This window comes from Aethina tumida, chromosome 6, assembly GCF_024364675.1.
Source record: "Aethina tumida isolate Nest 87 chromosome 6, icAetTumi1.1, whole genome shotgun sequence".
NCBI classification, from domain to species: Eukaryota; Metazoa; Arthropoda; class Insecta; order Coleoptera; family Nitidulidae; genus Aethina; species Aethina tumida.
The window spans coordinates 9,281,150-9,305,858 of NC_065440.1; the positions used below are offsets into that span (position 1 = coordinate 9,281,150).

General features: G+C 28.8%; 2 protein-coding genes and 1 long non-coding RNA gene across 3 annotated transcripts; 1 reads left to right on the forward strand and 2 right to left on the reverse strand.

Annotated features, from left to right (window-relative positions):
• Positions 1-549: 549 nt before the first annotated feature.
• On the reverse strand, positions 550-4,356 carry LOC126265894 (uncharacterized). Its single transcript, XR_007548380.1, has 5 exons — positions 4,256-4,356; positions 4,093-4,181; positions 3,294-3,469; positions 2,679-2,759; positions 550-821 (listed from the first exon to the last, which is right to left on the reverse strand). It is a non-coding gene; the product is annotated as an uncharacterized LOC126265894 (long non-coding RNA).
• Positions 4,357-12,880: 8,524 nt separating this feature from the next.
• On the reverse strand, positions 12,881-13,681 carry LOC109606332 (cyclin-T1-like). The gene has a single exon (XM_020022890.2). The coding sequence runs from the start codon at positions 13,679-13,681 to the stop codon at positions 12,881-12,883; it is 801 nt and encodes a 266-aa protein (XP_019878449.2).
• An 8,031-nt stretch (positions 13,682-21,712) lies between these two features.
• On the forward strand, positions 21,713-22,441 carry LOC109606331 (E3 ubiquitin-protein ligase Siah1-like). The gene has a single exon (XM_049969091.1). It carries the CDS (start codon positions 21,713-21,715, stop codon positions 22,439-22,441), a length of 729 nt encoding a protein of 242 aa, XP_049825048.1.
• The last annotated feature ends 2,268 nt before the right edge of the window (positions 22,442-24,709 follow it).

Genomic DNA, 24,709 nt, shown 5'->3' on the forward strand with positions numbered 1-24,709 from the left:
ATATATAAAACCGGGACCGTATACCGAACCAGTGTCTGGCGATTATGGAAGATTTCGCTACTCCCAGCGCTGGACAGAGTACTAGACAAGTTTGTCAATAACAGACTAGTTTACGAGATGGAAAAGAAAAAGAGGTGAAGCAATGTGCAGTATGGATTCAGAAAAGAAATAAGCACCATCGATGCGATAGAAAATCTGGTGAATGAAGTCAGAGCAGCAAAAAGAGCCGGTGAACAAGCCTTGGTGGTATTTCTAAATTTAGAAAACGCCTTCAATAAAGTGGAAGGCAAAATAATCCTGGAGGAATAAATAGAAACGGACATGATCAAACTAGTAAAGATTTTCTCCCGCCAAAAAGTGTCCAACTCGGCTAAGGAAGTCAAAAATGAAAATCGCTTTAATTTTGTACTATGCTATATGAAAAATTAGTAATCACTAGTTCAGCATATTGAAATTATTTGTAGTTTAAGAAGAGATTAAGGACTGACCTACACCTCCCATAATGAATATTTATCAAATAATCAGTCCTAATGTTCACGGAGCAGCAGGTTATAAACCTTAATATTGACAATCAAGCAATTAAATATAAAATATTTGCTATGTTACTTAAAATATTACCTACATTAAGTAACGTATTGGATATGTGAATTATTTTACCCACAATATAATTGTAAATGTATGTTGTGTTGCAGAATTGTCGAATATCTGATATTATTCTGTTGCTTCCTTCGGATGATTTCGTAAATTAAATCTTGTGATAATGAGTGCAGAAAATCATGTCATAAACAATCCTCATTTTTCGGAACAGGTGGTCATGATACCTGAAATAATAATTATTACATTAACAACACGACTATACACAGATAAACAATAATATATGAGATTGATATCAATAAAATATTTTCAATTATTAAAATTTCAGATTTGGATATTTTTATATTAAGATATAATAAGCATTTAAATCCCGATTTAATTTCAAACCATTAGTTTAATTTATAAGACACCAAATAAAAACATAAATAAAACTAATCTAACTAAAGACAATTTTAGACTTAAATCTAAATCTTTAATTAACAAGAACAAATAAATATATTCAATATGTATTATAAGTAATTGACAAAAATTCCAAATAAATTGTTCATAATTTTTTAATAAAATATTCATCTTCAATGCTAACCAAATTTAATATTTTTCTGTGACACTAAGAAACTAGAACTTGGCAATTTTTTTAAATATATCAATTCCATTATTTTATTATTGACTGTCCCATAAACAATTTTAACTTTAATTTAAGTTTTCACATGTTCAAAAATTTTTTTTTTAATATTTAACATAAATTGGAATCATTTAATCAAATGTTTAGATATAAGTAGAATGTTCTACTAACTTAAAATGGCCGTATTTATGCAAAAAGTGAAATTATTATATTTGAAACTAACAAAGATACATCAAATAGGCTTTCATGCATTAGAACGATTACTTAAACTCTAAATATGAGTATAACAGACATCTTAACAAAAACCTTCATTTATTCTGAAAATAATTGTTTATCTATTTACTTTTCATAAAATTCTTGTAACATTAGAAAATTTAAAATTAATCAAGTTTGTTTTTAATATTTAACATAAAGTCTCATGATTTAAACAAATGTTTCTAATGTTTAATGTTTATACATAAGATGTATGCAATATAATATATTATACTAATCTAACATAACTATATATATATGTAAAAAGTGAAAATTAATGTCTTTCAAATTAACAAAACTCATAACTACAGTATTGGCAAAGAATAAAGCAACTTAAAAAATATATAAATTGCTACCGCCCTGTGTATGCAAATCTAATATAATTTATACTAATTATGAACACACTGTATACAAACATATAGGTGAATATTTCTTGAATTAAAAATAAATGTATTAGCTGCAAATCAAAAAACTAACTAAATATTTTGGTGTATACTGTAAAACTAAAAATTATGGTGGATTTTGTAGAGACTAGTGAAATTTACTAAAAAGTTGCTGTACTTTTTGCCAACCGAAAACAAAGATACAATTTTCAATATACATTGTTTGAACATAATAACCAGGACAAACATTATTTAAATTTTAAAAAAGTTGCTTTACTTTATGTTTATATTTCAGAAGAATTTATATTTTCTCTCTTTTTTTTGAAGTAATTTCATATCTATATAACAGTTAATATTACTCTAACCACATCACTACAAAATTTATTTTCATCTTTTGTATATTTTTTATACAACTGTACTTCTATAAACAATTATAATATTAATTGATTTTGTGTTTGTGTAAATATAATCAATTTTATTTTAAGAATGAAATTGTAGTTTAATCACCACACAAGTATTTTAAAAGAAATTGATTGATTGAATTTTTAAAAATATTTGCAAAGTCAATTCAAGTCTAGTAAAATTTAATGTACATTTGTAATAAAATTAAAATATTGATTGAAATTATTATTGATTTATCACTAATTAAAATAAAATACAATTTGGCATTATTTTACTTCAATCATTACAGACAAAGGTCTATTGCCATTTTTTAATATAATCGTTTAAACTTAGAATTTAAATTTAATTTTTAGTATTTTATTCCATTTTTTCCATTTATTTAAATTAATTTTGCATCATAATCTGATGAATAAATGTTCACTTACCTTAGTTACTTGATTTGTAGTTTACATAATCCTTCACAAAATTTTCAGTTGGTTTCTTGAAAATTTTTAAGACATTGCCATCTAAAACAATAAAATGTGTATGAATGTACAATAACTAACCTACAGTTTGCATTAAAATAGTGAGGTTGGAAGGACTCTTCTGGTGACTATTATAAGAACAATCAACATTTCAAAATGCAGTGTTCTTTTTAAATATTCAAAAACATAAAAATTACAAACCAGTCGGTATACATTTTTTTTGCATTAATATTAAATCAGATAACCATAACTGTAATTTTGTCTTTTGTATATTTAATCCTGTATGTGAGTTTAAACCTATGAGGAATTTTTAAAAATGTTTGAAAAGTCTACCCCAGTCCACTTAAATTTAATTAAGATGTACATTAAATTAAATTAAATAATTGATTGAAATTATTATTGATTAAATAAATATTTTTTTAAAATTATTCAAAAGTTGTTGAAAGTAAAAATTAAATTTAACATTTGAATGTTTTTTGAAAATTAATGTTAAAAATATTTAGTAACAATATGACACCAAATGATTTTTAATTAACGTAATCGCCTAATTTTTATTTACGGATTTGCATTAATTACCTTGAGATATCATTTTAACACATTTTGTAAAGTTAACAGTGTGTTTCATATGTATTTTTGACCAATTTAATTCGTAGTTAGCACAATTACTGTAGTTCAGTATCCCAATTTGGTCACTTATTTGTCCTGGCTAAATTATGACATTCTGGAAGTCTTCTTTGTTTCACAGCTCACGACTAAAATAGAACATAAATACTGTACAAACTATTAAAATTTAAAACAACAGTTGTAATACATATCACAAAACTATATCTTGACAATTTTTTGTAATTTATGAAACACAGAAACCATATCAATCCATACTAATAATTCTTGGATCGTTGTATATTCTAATATTTCATATAAATTTGTATGACTTAAGCAAAATATTTACTAATATTGAATATTTATGTTAATTTAATAAATATTAGTCCATATATTACATATAAAAGTAAGACACCAAAGCATCCATTACTTCTAGTTAATGCAACATAGTCTCATAAAAACTTAGACAAACACTAATTGAATAAATTAAACATCACTGACAAATATTGAATACACTATAACTTATCCATCACTAAATTTAATCAATGGCATAAATATCGTATCGTATGGGTATCGAAAATAATTTGGTTATTAGTTTACTTTCATCATCAAGTTCATTTTCAAATTAAATATTTTAATATAATTATTTAAATCTAGTTTTTAAATTTCATTTTTTGTATTTTATTCCATTTTTTCCATGTAAAGTAATTTAAAACTTGAACAACACTCAAATTAAATTTCCGTTTTGAACACAGATGGATAAGTATTAACTTACCTCACAAAAAAATTAATACTAGAATGTCGCCATTACTTCTTTCACAAAACTTCCAGTTAGGTCCTTGAAAACTTTTAAGCCATTTCCACCTAAAACAATAAATCACGTATGTATGTAACTAATGTTTAGCTTATAGTTACTTCAGATGATTAAAATGACTAACATTTTACAGTGCAGTCCAATTCAATTTTTAAATATTCAAAAACATAAAAATTTATAAACAAATTTGCCTAGATTTTTGTTTTTATAAATACTCAATCAAGTGTTGGCATTGCATTCATCTGATGACTTAGCATGTTTACATATATCAAATTATTTAATTACTTATCTGTTTAAAAAGAAATATGTGAAAGTTATTCAATGCTGTGTCGCCGGGAGATGGCGGCGTATAATCAACAAATCAAATAATCTAAATAATCAATAACACAATAAATAACAGTTTATCAATAATCAACAACAATAAACAACGGTTTATTAATAACGATTTTCATTAAAATATTAAACGCAACAAGTCATTAAACAATCAACGCGATCCATAGATGGCACCACAGCAACATCAACAATTATTAATTAATTTCTAACAATTTCATATTTGAATAAGAATAAACCACGTGTAATTTCCGATAATATACTATCTACACTTCTGGGTAAGGATAACATTTGATAAAAAGAAAATAAATGACATAGGACATAATTAAATTTACCCCGAAGATGCACTAAATTCTCAGCAATTACATCAATGGAACGAATTCTTTAATATATATCACGTGCTATTGGTTTACTTAAACATAAATTCGATGATTTTAGTAATCTTGAAGATAAATTAGGTTACTGTTCTGGTAGGGTTATGCTGACTGGTTGTTTTTGTTGTATGTTGGTTACTAAATTATTAAACATACATATATAACTTACAAGTACAATGATTTTTCCTTATGCAAATAATAGCAGAATTGTAATTATAATTGAAATAACGTATTGTATTTTGAATCACATTAAGATTTTTTAGACCAAATATGTAAAATTTAGAGTAGAGGTAATTTTCACATAACAGGGAAACATGTCGATCAATTTGGCAACAACGTTTTTCAGGGCTGAAAAGTATGCTTTAACAACCCTATTGGTTAGAACAGAATCGTTGTTGGGGAGATTTCCGTACTTCCCCACCTTTTCTCCCCCCACTTGCAGTAGTTTCAACAGATTTTATTCGAAACTTTCATAACGATATTTTCTGTCCGTTTACATACAGAAATTACCTGTGATTGTTTTGTTCTTTTGTCTGTGTGTTTTGTTACTTGCATAAGTCTTACTATTTTTGCTTAATCTGTGTCTTTTGTATCAACTTCTATAAATCAGATTTTCTATAATCGTAACTTCAATCAAACAACCTTTTTGCCAGATTTCGATTATTATTTCATTAAATTTTATTCATTAATTTTAATACTTTTATTTGTTATTTCATTTTCTTTTTTCCTTCTTATTTTTGTTTGTTAATATAGATAGTTTATTTTCATTAATTTGAATTTTATTTGCTATATTCTAAAAAAACAAGTAAGTATATTCTAATTATCTGGGTTCGGTACGCAAATGTGAGTTGTTAAGAGTGTGAGCCACTTTACACACTTTCTAGCTCTACGTTTGAAATCACCAAAACTCAGTAACTAAGACGTTGAGAGACAACGGAATCAAAGGTTAGTGAGATTAGAATTAGAACTTACATAGAAACGTGTAGTCAGTAAACTTCGAAAGTAGTACCGGTAACCAACTTAGGTAATTAAATTGGCATCTTACCCGTTACACTAATATGTACTCTCTACTATTTAGAATATGTGACTATCAGATTAAAACTCAAAGTATGATAAACTTAAATATATTAACAATAAAAAATAATAAGAAAATTAACAAACAAAATAAAATACAGAAGTAAAAGTTACAAAAGTACAAAGAAATAAAAACGTGTCCAACTAGAATAATTAGGAAGCCTTGTTCAGTATGATCTAGTAACCCCATTCTGAATGCGTAAAAAAATGCTGCAATATCATAAAAAAAATTTGCAAAAATATTAAATGTCTGAAATAAAGAAATAATAAAATAATTGAAAAGATTATGCTATGATGGAAATTCAACATGGCGGACAAATTTAACAAAGACACGTGCAAATTTGACACATTATTTTAACAAAAAAAAAGGATTCTAAATTAAAAACTCAACATTTAAACAAATTGAACAAATACAGATATTATTATCATTTTTAAACAAGAAATATAATAAATATAAATGTTCATACCCAAATTTTATTACTCTTCTCGACGTCTTATCAGTTCAACAGTTGAAACCTAAAAGATCGAATCGTACTAGGTAAGTGTCATACTACCCATTCCTATTACCAACTTGAACAAAAGAATGAAACAATGAAAATAAAGAAGAAGAAGAAATAGAGTTAATTAATGCAATATTACTCTTCCATTAATTAACTCTAATCCCTAAACAAAATACAATAAAAAGTAATTACATTTTAATATAATATTTGAATATATATAAATAAAAACAATATTCATAGTTTTTTTAAAAAACTAGATTTGAGCAATTATCGGATATTGGTTGAATTAAAAAAAATACATCACAGGTAGCGGGAATTTAAATACAAAATTCGGACCAGTACAAGATATATATGGGAGAAAAGATTTAGCCCTTGTTATGTATATACCGATCATTGGCTGTAGGTTTGTTTCTCCTTCTCAAATTTGATGTTGTTACGTTAAGAGTTTTAGAAACAGAACAAGTTTTAACGTAACGTAACAATGGCAAACAGAAGATTCGTGTTTCAAAGTCTTAATCATGTTTTGTTCAAACTTTTCCATAAATTTTATTAGTTGACTTGAATATTTTTGAAATGCTGTTAAGAAGTTTGGTGAAGAGTGACACTACGTAGAAACTAACCATTTTATTATATATATCAAGACGTAACTTCTTCAATATGTCAATAAAGTGAATGATATCTTTGATAAAGATTGGGTTATTTCTGACATGAGATTGTAGTCATTTGGATGGACTAGAAAATAATGTCGCTATCGATATTAATTCCGGTCCACTTAATACTTAACTAAGTTATATGTTGGTGACCCAGGAGTACTAACAATGGATCGAAGTGGTATGTTATCCTTGTGTATTTTGGCTAGTCCATCTAAGTGAGGTGGATGGGCTTCTGACTTGATTAATTATTTTTGAATGTCTGTTGGTACAGACGTTTTCTTTATCAGGAGGTTGGTTTCTCTTACTTTCCTCTGTGTTGGATCTTTAGTCAGTTCTTGATAGTTTGTGCGGATCAAGGAGTTCTTCATCCTTGTTTTTATAATCCTCACACTTCATTATAATAATGGCATTTCCATTATTTACTAGGAGAACTATGATACAATTATCCAAGATCAGAGTTATGATCGCTCGACACTCCTCACTTGTTGGATGCTTTGTCGATGGCTTGGTTTTCTCTAGAATATTAAATGTTTTCATGCGGATTTCTTGGACTATATTTTCAGATAATGTTCTAATGACACCATAAGTGCTAGCAAATATATCCTCTATCGGTATTTGAGAAGAAATAATGGCAAAATTTCCACCTTTTGCAAGTACAGACGTTTCTTCTTAATGCTTAATTTGTAATAGATGTCCAAAAGTTTTACATTGGTCTTAGCTAAGCTTCTTTTTTGGTGATCATATTTTTGAGTTATTTGATTATAAATGACAACTGAAAGTGACTACATAATTTGAAAAAAGGTAACCTACTAGGAATATAGAGTAAACACATTTTTTTATATTAAATTACATTTATAATAAAGGGAATTTTTATTTTTGATACATAGTAGATAATGGAAATTTCTTTAAGGTAAGATATCTGAAATACCTTGAGGTAAAAGGGAGGTTGGCATTTTGACTGAATTAGGGATGCAAGTTTTTCTTACGTGAGATCTGATGGGCATCTGTAAAAGGTATAAATAATTTATTATTTAGATATAGTTATATTACTTCAGACTAAAGATTCTTCTTTGAGTTTGAGTTTACCGTCTCTAATTTCCTTGTAGACACAATGCCACCTTCTCTAAAATAGCGTCTATTTAATTTTGTTTTATTTTCGACAACGTTTGTTACTTCTTGTGTATTTATTATATAGTTTTCTTGGACCATTTTATCTAAAATAAAATTCATAAGCTATTTGATAGTAAATGAATCAGGAAGTTTGACAGGAAACTTGTTAGAAAAAAAATATCAATATGTTGATGTGAACAATAGATTATGTATTATTGTGACTATAGTTCTAAGTAAGCTAGTACCGCATAAACTACTCTATAAAAGCTTGTCACTCTAAAAATAGTAGGTGTATCAAAAAGAAGGGAATGAACTAAGCACATTCTTTTAAATGTAACATTAAAATATAATTTAATTTTCAGTTGGTATGTTTAAAATCTTTCTATCTTTTAATTTTGTTACTGATGGCAACATTGTATAAGGAATCAAGTATCAATCAATATATAAATTTAGAAAATGCCCCTAAAGAATCACCAATATCATCTTTTGAATTACTACTAACTATTATAAGAAGATTTAATTTATTTAGAACTACAGTTTTTAAGCTGCAATAAATTGATGGCATGTTTGTTTAATATTAAAGAAACCGTGTTGACAAACTTGGCAAAATAAATTTCAAAAATTCATAACTCTCCTTTTGTAAATTATGCCATAAAGGAATGATAGCCCTTAATCAAATTATACTGGTTAGTAATATTTTTTCTAGTCACCGTATCGATTTTGCATTTTAAGTAAAACTTCATTCCAAAACTCCAAATGACCAGAAGACCCTGTAACAGCGAATTTTAAACTATTATATTTATCATTATGGATTAAGAGGAATTTAAATATGAATTTAATGGATATGGAATACTGATCGATTAATTTAGAACACATTCAAACATTACCATTAGACCTATCTAAAATATAAGATTGGATAATATATTCAAATTCAACAAACTTATATTTTCGCAATTTTATAAATACAACGACCATTTACTTCAAAATAAAATGAACTTGAATTTTGAAAGTTTTCATTAGATAAATAGTTCAACGCACCCCAATTTGTACTACCTTGATCAGAAATTTTAAGTCTAACATTTAAACCAATTTCTTGAAGATTAGAGATAACTTGGAAGATTGAAAGAGATTTTAAATTTAATGCTGGAACAGTACCTTTAGAAAAATAGTATGTTACAACTTCTTTCCAATTATCAGACCATCCTTGAATCATGAAAACTAGAGCGTGGTCAATTTTTCTAGAAGTTTTACCAATGTGACCAAAAATTTCAAAGTTGAGAAGATATGAATGTTTTGGTGAAATCATGTTTTGGTGATCTCAAAGATTTTCTAAATTTCCCGTTTTAAAGATACTGCAGAGATTATCAATATCATACTGCAACTTATACAGCCTACATGTATTCCCAGCCCGTTTCGAAATTTTTTTAAGTGATAGGTTCACTAGTGCGACAATATGAATGATCATATAGAAAATTTAACACATTGGTATTAATACAAGAATTTAAACTACTTTGAAAAGAAAGTTGATGATGAAATTTATCTGAATGACTGTAAGTGTGATTAATTGTACCATTGGAATGTTAGAATGATTACTCAGTAAACGAGAATTTGAAATTTTCAACAAGACGTATGAATGAGTTATAATTTTAGGATTAGAAATGGAAACACTTGATTCAGTAATAGGTCAAAGACACAAAAATTTAAACTACTAAAATCATCTTTGATTGTGGAATTATTAGAAGGATTGCAATGACTAGAATTCAAATTAGACATTAAAATTAAGAACTCTGGAAGTGGAAGCAATAGATTGAATAGAATTCAAATTAGACAATGAATTTTCAAAAACATTAAAATTAAGATCCCTGGAAGTGGGAGGAATATGAGAATGAAACTACAAAATTTTAATTTACACTTTTTTATGATCTTGTCTTAGTTTTTTTCAAATTTTGTTGTTTTTGAAGATTGTGAATATAATTCTGAACATATTTTAGATGTTTAACCATTAAAATAATTAATCATATATTTCTTTTTTGTATTATGAACATTTTGTTGCTAATAATGTAAATTTTTACAATTATTCTTATTTTTTTTTTTTTCATTTTCTATTAAAAAGAACAAATATTTCTTGAATTTTTAGGGAAATTAGTCATTTTTTATATTTCCACAAACTACAAAATTTATAATTTACACTTTTTTATGATCTTGTCTCAGAATTTTTCAAATTTTGTTGTTTTTGAAGAATGTGAATATAATTCTGAACATATTTTAGATGTTTAACCATTAACAAAATTAATCGTATTATTCTTTTTTGTATTATGAACACTTTGTTACTAAAAATGTAAATTATCACAATTTTTTTGATTGAGTTCCTGAACATTGCAGATTCTTCAGTTTCCAAAACTTTTTGATAGTGTGTGTATTCAGCTGAGGAAAAGTTTGACAAATATTGGTTCTCTTTTTTATTACAATGTGGTGTCAATCGATAATAACGCGAAAAATTTTATTAACAAAAAATGTCAATTTTTTTTAAATTAAATGTATGTTATTAAAGACTTAAATAATCCAGTTTGTAATTTAAATATTTTAACAAATAAATTTAATTGGCTATATGTTAAGTAATGGGAAGTATCGTAATGAATAAATTATTTTGTTGTACATAACATATCACGTCTAATATTATCTGTTGATAATGCCTTCAAAACATTTATTTTAGAAATAAATGCATATAAAATATTAAAAAATTAATCTACCTAATATATTTTATAACAAGTACAGATCTATCATTTTATTTGCTCACTCACGACAAAATAAATAAACATAAAAAAATAATTAAACTTGAATTTTAATGAAAATTCAAATTCAAAGTGGCATTTTGAGATGTATCCAAATCCTGTAATAGGTGCTGAATTGTATATTGTTTCGACATTTGAATTCAATCTAAATTAGTTTGTATAATTACAAAAACAATTTTATTTAAAAATAGTACAATGTATGATACAGCTCTGCTCCCATCGAAATGATGTTTTTTCCAACGCCCAACATGGGTTACGCCTTTTATAAAATTGATGATCTTGATATTCTATGAAGTTAGTTATTTATGAATTCATAACAATTTTAATACATACACTTTAAATGTATACACATATCAATTACATGACATTCCTCCAAACCACCGAATTCTATATTGTTCACACTGTTGATAATTTTGTTATTAGCATCATTTTTAAAATCCTGTTATTCAGAACTTTCTGAACTAGTTTTAAAATGAAAAAATTCAGTGATACGTACATAACATGCACTTATATGTTTTGAGTGAAAAAATAAAATACCACATTTTTCTTAACATCTTTATTCGCATAACTTTAGGGGTACAAACAAGTACAGTACAACATAACAATAATTTATTTACCAACCAATTAAATTATATGTATTTAAAACACAATATCCATATCACTGTCATAATTCATTTCAGTATTGTCCTCCACCTCCTCGATTAAATTCTTTATTTTCTCTCTTTGAGGTTCATTGAAATATCTCAATATGGGATTTATGTCAATTTTAGCTAGCGGTATGCTTACTCTTATACTTGTTTCTTGGTTGATTGCTCTACTAGAGTCTTTAGGGCTTGGAAAAATTCTATCTGGAAGAGTTGGTGGAGGCCGATATACATCAGGAGAAAACATTTTTGAAAAATAATATTGTTCCGGCATATTCGGAGTCGATACTAATCCACCTTCAGGTTTGTCAATCTCGGATTCTTCAATATCTGGTGAAAACATTCCTTTTGACTTAACACATTCTTGTTGAGGTATTTCTGAAGCAGGAGCTACAATGTTGTCTGTACAACTGTCATTAATTGTCATTAGATTAGAGGTAAGGTCCTGAAATGGTGCGTCCATATTTATGTATTGATCTTCCTGAGATGATTGCTGCTTTCTGAATTTTGCAGTGATATCATCATCACCAGGAGATAACATGTTCCTCTTTCTTTTTATTTGTCCCATATTCAGTCCAGCGTTTGGAACTAATTCATCAGGATTGAACCCACATAAAGGCTTGATAATAACGGATTCTTCAATATCCGGTGAAAACAGTCCTTCTGATTTAATATGCCCTACTTGTGGTATTACAGAAATGGGACTTACCATATTACTTGAATGTGGTATTACAGACATAGGATTTACAATATTACTTGTATAATCGTCACAGCTAGGAAGGAAGCTCTCAGGCGAAGATGCTTCTGCTATACTTGTGTATTGATTGTCCTGGGACATAGGATTTACATTATTACTTGTATAATCCTCGGAGTCAGGAAGTAAGCTAACAGATGAAGCTGTTTCTATTATACTTGTGTATTGATTGTCCTGGGGCAACACGTAAATATCTCTTTGTAGGATCTGATTAGGTTGCTCAGACGTATTCATCCTTGCCAGCACATTATCATGAGCCCCTTCAGGAACTTCTAAGCCCGATATAAATTTATCCTTATTAATCAAGTCGCACTCCAACATAGAATTCATTGCTTCTTCCGTTGTTACATCTTGTATTGTATTAGCTTCTTGGATACCGACATCTACTTCAATTAGATTCTCTTGTACTGATATCAATTCTTGTGGTACGCTAGCGGCTTCAGATTGGGAACTATTGGTGCGGTGCTTACTTAATGTATCTGTTAAAATTTTTTCATTCGTTTCCGATATACTAAATGTCATGTCTTTGGAAGATACCTTTTTGCAATCCAAGACAAGTTCACTTGTTTCTTAATGTAACCTCTCGGTTTGGTGCAGTCTTTGTGGTTTTCGGCCAGAAGTCTAAAATCCTTGGTCCTGGCAACCAGTTCTTCAGCCTGAATAGTGTCATCTAATAGTGAATACCAAGGGAGACCATTAGAAGGAGTTGGTAGTTGATAATTTAACCAATAACAGGCCACATTTATACAGACACAAGCGACGAACTTTGGTTGATACTCCAGACAAAAAGTAGTCAATTGGAGACTCTTGGTAGCCAAAATAAATGCAGCATGCGCCACATGTTTTGGCACTTTCATCGCGTAGCACGCTGTGACAACGTGCATGTGAGGATGTTCGACCATCAGATCAAATCCAAGTGTTTGTAACAGCACAGTCTCCGTCAACAGCAAATCCTTGCACTGATTAGCAAAATGCGTACTATCGGGCGGTATAATCACATGGCGCACATGGTTCAAAGCCTTGATCACGCATTTCATTCTTCTGTGATTTTCTTCGGTTTTGGCTGCCAAATATACGGCAGCGGGTGCGACTTCGTGCCATCGGAACAGGTTCATTGGATGGAACATGTAGAAACGGTGCATGTAAACTATGGCAGTATTAATCGTTATCGAACTGAGTCGCAAATTCGTGCCCATCTCATAGATTACAGATGCGGCTTTTTGCCTGATGAATGTCTCCTTATTCTGGTCGTAGCCAGATTTTTGAGCTGCCGTGTTCTTGATTTGGTCCCTAGTGAAAGTCCACCTCTTGTCTTCCATTGTGTTTAAGTTTGTGATTATATTCGGGTGAACTGGATTTTTATATGAAGTTGTTCAGGTACGACGAATGTGATTAACACTTGCATTTGGGGTGTGATGATCAAATGTATAATGTTTTCTTAAATAATAATAAATTATTTTACCTGGACTTTAATTCATATTGGATTGTAGTGTTATTTTTAATAATTGTTTAAATATCACAGAAAAAAGATTATTTCGTAACGATAATCCATATGCAATTTAATACAGGTAGTGCAAATTTAAACTTCCAGTATGATATTTGAGTACGTAATAAAATGCCTAAAAAATTATGTCCTGTTATTGGAATTAATTTATTATGGAATTGGATTACAAAACATTTATTTATATTTTATAAATCGATTATTATATACTTGATAAAAATTGACATTGTAGTGAAATAACTAGATTTTTTTAATAACAACACGTGCTTCAAAAGAATCTCAGTTAATTTTTTTGTAAAATCATTTCTTCTTTTGAAAATATCTTATTCAATTATAATTACATGCATATATTCTTTTGAAATTTAAAAATTATTGACATGGATGGAACATCGTTATTATTACAATTTTAAATTAAAAATATCAATTTGAATATCTTTTGTTTTATATTTAATAAGCCACATCAACTGAAAAAAATATATTTTGTTTTTGAGTTTTTATTTATTATTTGGGTTCTAAAATCTTCAATAAAAAAATTCACAACAAAAAAATTAATAAAAAATGGACTTGGATTATATTGATTAAGTTCCTAGTATTTTCTCAACATTTTTTGGGGGCATCGCAAGAAATTTAATTTTTAACGACCAGTCTAATAAATACGTGTATGTAATTTATTTAAAATTAAAATATCTAAAAATTAAATTGCAATATATATTTAATTAATTTTAACTAGGGTTTTGGACGATTCAAAGTTTAATATTTTCGAAAATGGGCACTTTATTCATTGCCATAAAATAGCAAACTTTATCTATACATCTATACATATAAATAAAATTGGTGTGTCTGTTTATAATATTGAAATAACCGTTTTTTACCACATGCATATGAATATAAATACGGTACATACACCAAAATAACATTTTTTACAATTTTCGTCTCTCTGTCTCTATCTGTTTGTTCTTTTATTTTAGAAAAATAAAGTAATGTTGCAATGTCCAAGTACTGTCCAGTACTACGCGCATGCCACCACTGGGCCGTCACGTCGGGCGCCTCTCACCACTTGTCCCACCAACGATTTATTGATAGTTTGATTTGATTGATAGGTATCTTTTATAATTTCACCGATCCGTTCTTCTTATCTTATCTTAATTCAAAATATTTTGTTACATTTTTACTACTTTTCTTTTTTACCTTTAAGTAATAATTATAAATAATTATAAATTAAGTACATTTGTGTTCAGTATTCAGATTTGCATTGAAATTGATAAATTATTTATAGGTTATTTTATTTAGTTAGTAACGTTGTCTGTTGCGGAGTCTCTCTTTGTTAAATTCCCTATACAAACGCCGCCGACGACTTGGATCAAATTTAAAAAACTACGCAATCAATCTATTTCTAATTTTGGGTGTGGATTAACAAATGTTTGATCTTTGACAAGATATAGTTTTAAAGTCGTAATATTATTTAATAACAAAGTTATTGATGGTCAAACAGCAAATAACTCAAAAAATAAAGAATATTTTGGTAAACACATGAAATATGTCATGTCAAAGCTTAAATATTTAACAAGACTGTACAGTGACAATTTTCTGAGACAAATATTGCGTTTGCTCCAAATTGGCAAAATAATAAAATTTCAAACGTAAACCGAATAATCATAGAAATCTGTAAGTATAAGTGATTGTGGCATAGGAAGGGTGTGTACCCTATTGACTAGACGTATTCAGGAAAATTTGTACATTTTTATACCAGTTATTATAGCAATAAAATTTAAAAACTCTTTGATTCATAATACTACTAATTTCAGAATTACAAAGTGGTCACATGTAAGAAATTAAAAAATAATATATATTTTTTTCAAAATTTATGTGATGTAAATATATATTTTAAACTCATTATTTAAATAGTTATCAAATTATTAAAATAGTAAATTTTTAACCCGGAAATCTAAACAGGAAATTCGGCTTATTGTTCAATATAATATAATACAATACAAATTTCATTATCTGATAAATTAAAATCAAAACACTTTTTATATACAATATTTTTTTATGTATAATTACTGTAACCTAATGCGTAAACTTTGTAATTTGAATGGAATTTATAGGAATTTAACGTAGTGAAACAAATTATTTTAAAAATTAATATTTTATTAAATTGGCATTTTTTTGACCTCTTTTTCTGCGCTTCTCTAATGTAGGGTGGATCAAAACATTTTAAATTTCACCCTCTTCTATTTAATAGTATCTCTTGTCCTAGACAATTAAAATAGAATCTTTCTAATTTCGAAATCATTTTGTTATTCCAAAAATTCGTGTTTATGAATTACTTCAACGAGAAGTTTATTTTTTGGACCTGAATATACAATAAAATAGCATAGATTAGCTCCAATAATATTTAATTGATCTTATATCTGAAAGTAATATTCTATAAGTTCTATATTATAATCGTCTCATAAGAACACTTGACTTCCACAATTTCGTCTTCAGAAATAATTCCTGAAAATATAAAAATTTAATTATAAAAATACACAATATAATTTATGAAGAACATCTACAAAAAAACCAGCATGCTTTACAGTTTTATTGCATTCTTCTTCAAATTTTTTTATTGCTACCGAATCATTAATTTTCCTGTAATTCGTAGCTTCTGTAGAAAAATTATTAATTTTTTAAACTATATTGATACAAGATTCTTTTTTTAATATCTCCAAAATTAGAAGCAGTAAGTCGGTGCATTTATTAATAATAATATGGGTTGTTAAATTGACAATTGCTTTTTCATTTATTTAAATTGTTCTTTTTTAGTAATCTTGAATTGATCTAATATCTCATTTAAAATAAATTGTGAACATTGGGTAGATTCGTTATACTTTTCATCTCGTTTTAAAGGATTATCCACAATATATGATCCTATTTTGTTCAATTTCTTGTTTCTTAGTTCAAGTAAATGTAAACTTTTGACTTTTTTCTTAGACCAAGAAGCAAATCTACGCGTTTTTGGCATTTTCTAAAATTAATATTGCTTTTGTTAATATTGTATATTAATATACTATAATATATAATCGTACATGCTTCTTTGATTTTAAATTTCATATTAAAATTATGTGTCACTTGATTTTCCAATTTTATAAAGTTTTATAATTTAACTACATAATACAAAATAGCTCAAGTTATGTAACAACACGAAAAAATAATAGAAATAATTCAAGAATATTAATATTTTAGGTGAACCAATAATATGAACAAAAAAACTATATATGTATTTAATAAAAAAAATAAAAAAAAACGAACTATCATATTTATTTTGAATACACTAAAGTCGATTTGAAATGAACATAATACATTCTTCAAATAAATCAATCTTTATTCATAATTTCACGGGAAGAAAAACTAACAACAAACAATGAACACGGAATACAAATCCATCCAGACGCTTCCAATAGAAAACCAAGGACACAAAAATATGAAATTAACAAATATATATAACACATACGAAACAATAATACAGCAACACAAAAACTAAAATTGAATAAAAAACTTACCTTTAAAAGTTTATAACATATTACACTTTGTCTGATGACTAAAATAAGACTAATTTGTTTCTCTGCTTGAAACTGATGTTTCTTCAACTACCAAAACTGAACTAAAATTTCTAAGTCAAGTACTACCCGAACAGAAAAATTCCATCTGTTTTGTCATTTCAGACACCGAATCGAATGCTTATCTCAGCTACGTGAAAGTGTGAGTATCATTCGTCAATCAGAAACGAATTTTGATCGAGAAACGCGTCTGGGCTAGTGCTAGACCAACGACTCGTGCTCTACGGGATATTAAAACTAAAGCAAACCGACGACAACGATTAAATAATGACCAAATAAGAAGCACTAATAGACATAATATGGCATGGCGAGAAAAGCATAACAGTGGGTTCAATTATGATGCCCAAATAAATTATTCTGCTGCATTTGAGATAAGCTCTATGAATGTATGTTGCAACTACTGTAAAGCGTTAAGGTGGAAAGATGAGTCAAAAGGCATTTGTTGTTCATCTGGAAAAGTACGCTTGAACTCTATTTAACTGCCACCTGAGCCGCAATTAATTTATCAATACTTAGTTGACGTATATGCTAAAATCGAAACAGTCGCGGGTACAGCTAGTTTAATAAATATTTTGAGTAAATATTAAGTTAGCCAAAATATTTTCATGTGGGTTTGCTTATTACCTCAGAAAAAGTCTACCAACATAGTTTTGTGTAACCTGTTGCTTATGCTGGTCGCTCTGCCATGATTGAAACGCGGAGTCATAAGCTGTAGCTCTAAAATCTAGTTCCAAATTTACTGTAATAATAATGAATTCATGATACATTTATATTAATTAAAATTTTATCATGTAAAATTAATATATAATACATTATATAACATATAACTTTGTGATATTTTGACATGATGTAACCCAGTCACATTCTATCATGTAAACGTATAAATACTATAACAGTTTTCGAAACTAAAACTCTATTAATCAATAATTACACTATTTACAGTTTATATACACTGTACCAATATTTATTTTCAACCTTGTGGAGCAAGACTAATCTGAGGAAGATACGAGATCAATAAATGCTTGTTTAGCATCTGCCCTATAATGTAATCCTGCTAGTATTCTTAATGCCCTTCTCTGAAGGAAAAACAGTCGGTCTGCATGACTTGAGTGACCCCAGACAAGTATTCCAAACGCAATATTGGAGTGTATAAACTAGAAATATGCAAACTATTGTACCTTCAGATCTACATTGCATTTAAGTTGATTGAGTAGAAATATGTTTTCTATTAATTTATTTGCTACATATTCGATATGATCCGCAAATGTCAACTTACAGTCAATAAATTTTGTTGATTTAACATCATTTGAATCTTGTCGTATTGAGAATATTATATTTTCAGTTTTGTTTTCATTTAAACTCAAAGAATTGGCAAGAATCCAATCTTTTACGATTTCAACATTTCTGGACATCTTCAAGTGCAAGCTGACTAGTGAATCACTTTGGCACGATATAGATATGTCATCAGCAAATAGAATTAACTCATTTTCATCTGGAATTGGTATATCATTGATATAAATCAGGAAGAGCAGTGGGCCCAGGATTGACCCTTGGGGTACTCCATTTGTAACTGTTGTTTTACTTCCTCGAATGTTGATCAATAAGATTTGTACAGGCTTTGGTGATACTTTTGCCAACCCTAAATCCATATTGGTTTTTTATGAACAGACTATTATTTCCAAAATATTGTGATCTTAGAAGTTGTTCAAAAATTCTGGATAAAGCAGGTATCAACGATATAGGTCTATAATTACTCCGGGTATATGTTTTCCTTGATACAATAATCAAATAATTTGCTCACAGGCGATATTATTAAGTTTTTGATATGTTTTAACAGTGAGACACTGATGTTGTATATGTCTCTACTCTTTTTATTCTTTGTTTTGTCAAATGCTTCACTTACTTCAATAACTGTTACTTCAGTGAAGTTGAAACGTCCGGTGGTTTTGACCGCATTTTTTAGATATTCAACACAGTTTGACGAGGTATTGGCTGGGAACTCAAAATTTAATTTGCTATGTTTGTTGATACAACAAAATTGTTCAGATGTTTAATAGAAATATTTCAAAAAATATTTGGTCAGAATACTGTCACGGTTTTGTTGAATTGTAAAAGATTGATATTTTTGAACACAATGAAATTATTTTAAAGCATCGTTATTGATGTTACTTTATTTGAGAGAACAACTTCCAAGTTCACACAAAATTATCGAAAATTCAAAAAAAATTTCGGATCATACAATTTCAATAATCCTAAAAGTTCCTATTATATATTATCTCAAATTCTTTTATTTTCTTCTACAGACGATATTATGATATTCCACCGACGAAATATTACTCTAATGATAAATATATTAAGAATTGCTAGCAAGGAATCAAAGTGTTTATTTGAACCAAAAATATACTTTCCAAATGTTCACATGTCACACCAGAACACTATCTAACAATATACGTCATACATCCAATCATATACCAGTTCCAAGCCAACGAAGTCTCAGTAAACGAAGATACGTCTCTTAAAGAAGTCTGCACTGGAGCTAAAATCATCCCTGTGTGTATTATTTTCATAATAAGCCCCTGTGACGTATTGACACATCCCCGCAGACCTAGAAGACATCCGTCTACAAAAGGTTCATTACTCTTTTTGGGTCATAACAACAGTAATATTAATAGTAACTGTACTACTTAAAAAAAGGAGTCAATCATCTTCTTTTTAAGCAATGGCCTCTCACCTCATTCCATTTTATTCAGGAAATACTATATTTCTGGAAGTTCTGATGATATTCCTTCAATAGTGTTGAATCTCCTTTCTTAAAACCTGCAATAACTTAATTAAAAATTAAATAATTTACTCACAGGCGATATTATTAAGTTTTTGATATGTTTTAACAGAGAGACACTGATGTTGTATATGCCTCTATTTTTTTATTCTTTGTTTTGTCAAATGCTTCCCTTACTTCAATAACAGTTACTTCAGTGAAGTTGAAACGTCCGGTGGTTATGACCGCATTATTTAGATATTCAGACACAGTTTGACGAGGTTTTGGCTGTGAACTCAAAATTTGATTTGCTATGTTTGCAAAGAAATTATTAAACTCATCAGGTTATATATCGGGATGGAGAGTAGTTAAGTTTGAATTTCTTTGAGCGTTATCGATATCCTATGAAGCTTTTGCTTTATTACTAGCTTGTCGAATGAATATTGAGTGGGCTAATTGTTTTTATTATAGTTTGTCTATACTTCGATCTATATTCTTGAAATACTACTTTCAATTCTGGCGTCTTCAATTTATTATTATAACAGTTCGTTGAGAAAGTGCAGATGCTCTCTCATATCTTTTAACTCCTGTGAGAACCACGACATATATTTTTTATTGTTTTTTGTATTGTTTTTATTTCTGGAAAGTATGAATGTATGTGGTGAATTAAAATGTTTATAAAACTTGTAAACTGGTTGATAAAATTTGCTATTTATGAAGTAGTTTATGCAAAATTTTAAAAATATATCATTTCCTAGATCAATTCTATCCTTAATTTTGTTTATAGGTTTTGAATATCTGTTTATTTTGGTTTCGTTTCTTGTTGAAAAATGATTTTATAAAATTAGTGTGGATTTGTAACATTTAGTAAAAAGTTTCTCTTCTTTTTTTCAGTCGGATATTTAGTTTTTTGATTTGTACCTAACACAATTATTGTTAATACAAGAAATATGCACCGATATGTTTGTATACAGTATCTTCACTTATGTAGAAAATATATTAGATTTGCATATACAGAGCTATGCATATAAGTTGCTCTATTTTCTGCAAATATATATATTTGCAATATTTTTAGATTTCATTTATTGTGATTATATTCTTCGTCATTTTTGTCTTAATAATGTTAGACAAAACGAAATCAAGAAAACATCGACCCATTATCTTCAAGCGTGTATATGAGTACATAATAAAGATAACCAATAGCAGTTGAAAAAAAAAATAGTGTAAACAAGCTAAAAATTAAAATCTATTGTAATAAAATTTTATCAAAATTAAGAAAACTTAAGAATAATCTTAAGAAATAATCCCAGGTATACTTTTTAATTAAAACCCCTAATCCATATTATTTATTAAATGTTTTCTTTTACCTATATGTTAGTGCACACAAATAAATATTATATTGCATCAAATGAAATAGGTGTAATTCATCAAACCTTCTGTGAAGTGCGTCGTTTAAAGCAACCAACCAACTATTATAATGTCTGTCAAAATAATGTACGATTTAATCAGCGAATTCAAGTGTGTCGTATGTTTCGACTACATGAAACCGCCAATACAGATGTGCCTTAACGGCCACAGCTGCTGCAACTCCTGCTTTCGACGCATGAACCAGTGTCCTGAATGTAGAGGCCAAAAGAGCGATTACAGGAACTTGAACCTGGAAAGGATATGCAACAAACTCGTCTTCCCCTGTCGAAACGCAGACTACGGTTGCGACTTCGCGTCAAAGGGAGTGGACGTGGTGTCACACGAGGGTAAATGCGTTTATGAATATATGCCATGTCCATTTGCTGAATATGGGTGCACATGGTCAGGAGTGTACAACACGATGGAGGATCACTTTAGAGACAATCATTATTTCATATATGATATTCCAAACTGTTGTTATCTAAGGGGTTTCAATTGGGGTGCCAATACTTGGCACCAGCCGCTGAAGTTCGAGGGATTCCTGTTCGTACTTAGCGTAATAAAGGAACGAAGTCGTTATTGGTTTGGCGTTTACTCGATCATTAACACTGATGTTACGTATAATCATGAGTTGAAATTCATGGATTCTACGAACAGGACGATCCGTTTTAGAGGAATTTGTTCGAAAAGATGGACCACCGAAGATGACGTGAGCAATCTACAGAGTGCCCCTGGGATGTTGGTTAAGAGCTTCAGACAGGGTAACCTCGTTAAATACAAGATCGAAATATTTCATCCACCTTTAGAAAATTAAATAATTATATTAAAAATAAATGAAAAAAATAATAAAAATGAAGTTATATTATTTTTTCCCGATGGTCGTATTTAACATTAATAACATGTGATATTACTACGAGTACTAAGGGACACGTTTTACTGAGTAACGTACTACTTGTGCGGTAAGTAATGGCGTCCTAAAGCATACGACAATCAACCTTCATATGACCATCAAAGTGATTGTGACCGCTATGGTTCTTACATTTATTTTTGATGGCATCAGGAAGATGTGTCCGATGAAACCACACAATAAAGGCAAATAAATTAAAATAATAAGATTCTTTCACAATTTAACACTTCGACTATCCACAGCATTCTGATAATTCCCCTGCTAATACCAGTTCACAACGTTTAAATTTGCTTCATGACCACGCTCTCCAAAATTTAAGAAGTTCATTTGAAGTATTGTCACAAAATAGAAAAAGTTTTAATCTTTGTTCTTGGTTCCACAAATAAATTTGTCACTGGTAGCGTAGATCAATCAGATCTGGATTTAATTAACACAAAATTTGAAAGACTGAAGAAAGTCAATAACCTGGCACCTGGCTAAAGAGACCACATTTAGTAGTATTTCAATAAATATTTGGTCAGAACACCGTCATGATTTTGATAAATTGTAAAAGTAATATAGATATTTTTGAACTCAGTGAAATTATTTCAAAGAATCGTCATTTATGTTACTTTATTCGAAAGAATAACTTCCAAGGTTACACAAAATTATCTAAAATTCAAAAAATAATTCGGATCAGACAAGGTCAATGTTTCTAAAAGCTCCTATTCTCATAAAATTTCCTTTTACAGACGATATTATGATATTCCACTGACGAAATATTACTGATAAATATATTAAGAATTGCTACCAAGGAATCAAAGTGTTTATTTGAACCAAAAATATACTTTCCAAATGTTTACATGTCACACCAGAAGACTATCTAACAATATACTTCATACAACCAATCAGATACCAGTTCCAAACCAACGAATTCTTAGTAAACAAAGCCACGTCTCTTAAAGAAGTCTGTACTAGGGATAAAATCATCTCCGTGTGTATTATTTTCATAATAATAAGCCCCTGTGACGTATTGACATGTCTTTACGTTCTGCTTTATTCCCTAATGAATGGAAACAATCATTTGGTCAACCTATTTTTAAGAACTTACTTGTATTAAATTATAGGCCTGTGTCAAAAAAGTCTTGTATTGCAAAATTGTTGGAAAAAATCTTTTCCAAATATATTATACCATTGTTCAAAAATATTATAAATGAGAATCAACATGAATTTTGCAAAGGTTATTCTTCTGCGACTATCTTGGAATACATTATGATAATCAAATTACTTTCAAAGAGCATATTGAAATTATAAGTAATAGAGCTCTTAAAATGTTGGGTATTGTTAACAGCAGCTTAAATGATTTTAATGTAATGTGTTTGAAAACTATGTATGTTTCTTTTGTGTGTTCAAATCTTGAATAAAAAAATACTTAAATTTGTCAGGACGAGTGGGTTATTAAAGAAATAAAAACAATCGAACTACGTACAGACCAGAGATGTGGACGCTCAAGTACTTAGACAACAAACTCATAGTCGCTTCTGTGAAGTGACTAGTAAAACAATTATAAAATTTAATAAGAAAAAAGTGCCAGTAATACCATACGTTGTTGGTGATGAAGTTGTTATTGAAAATAGTCAGCTATCGAATGGAGGGAAGTTGAAAGCAAAGTTTCACGGACCCTTCAAAGTAACATATTGTTTACCTAATGAGGAGTACGCACTCAAAATGATTGGCGGACGAGGAACTGCAGTAGCAGCGCATGAACAATTGCTAACCAGGCCTGATATGGAAATTCTGTAAGGTATGAACACATTTATTTAATAATATTGATGTCCCTGGCTGGCAGGCTATGTTTAAAGGTACACGGCAGGCTGTGTTTAAGGTTTCTGCTTGGCAGACTATGTTTAAAAGTCCCTGTGTGGCAAATATGTTCAAATTCTTAGAGAAAAATTAATTTTAAACTTGAACAATACTAATTTTTGACGTTTTTCATTGAAATTTTTATCAAAAATTTATATAATTTTATATCTTTTTTTTCAGAAGGCTAAAAAAAATAGAATATTTTCAAAAAATGCCAAAATCGAAACAGAACGGCTTATTTTTATACCGGACGAAGTCACGGGTACAGCTAGTTTATAACTAAAAACACTAAATATTCCCCATGGGCAGGGCAAGTGAATAAGACGGAATGGA

What these genes read in the sequence shown, in the direction of transcription:
- LOC109606332 (XM_020022890.2), bottom strand. Translation starts at nt 13,681, where the DNA reads ATGGAAGACAAGAGGTGGACTTTCACTAGGGACCAAATCAAGAACACG.
- LOC109606331 (XM_049969091.1), top strand. Translation starts at nt 21,713, where the DNA reads ATGTACGATTTAATCAGCGAATTCAAGTGTGTCGTATGTTTCGACTAC.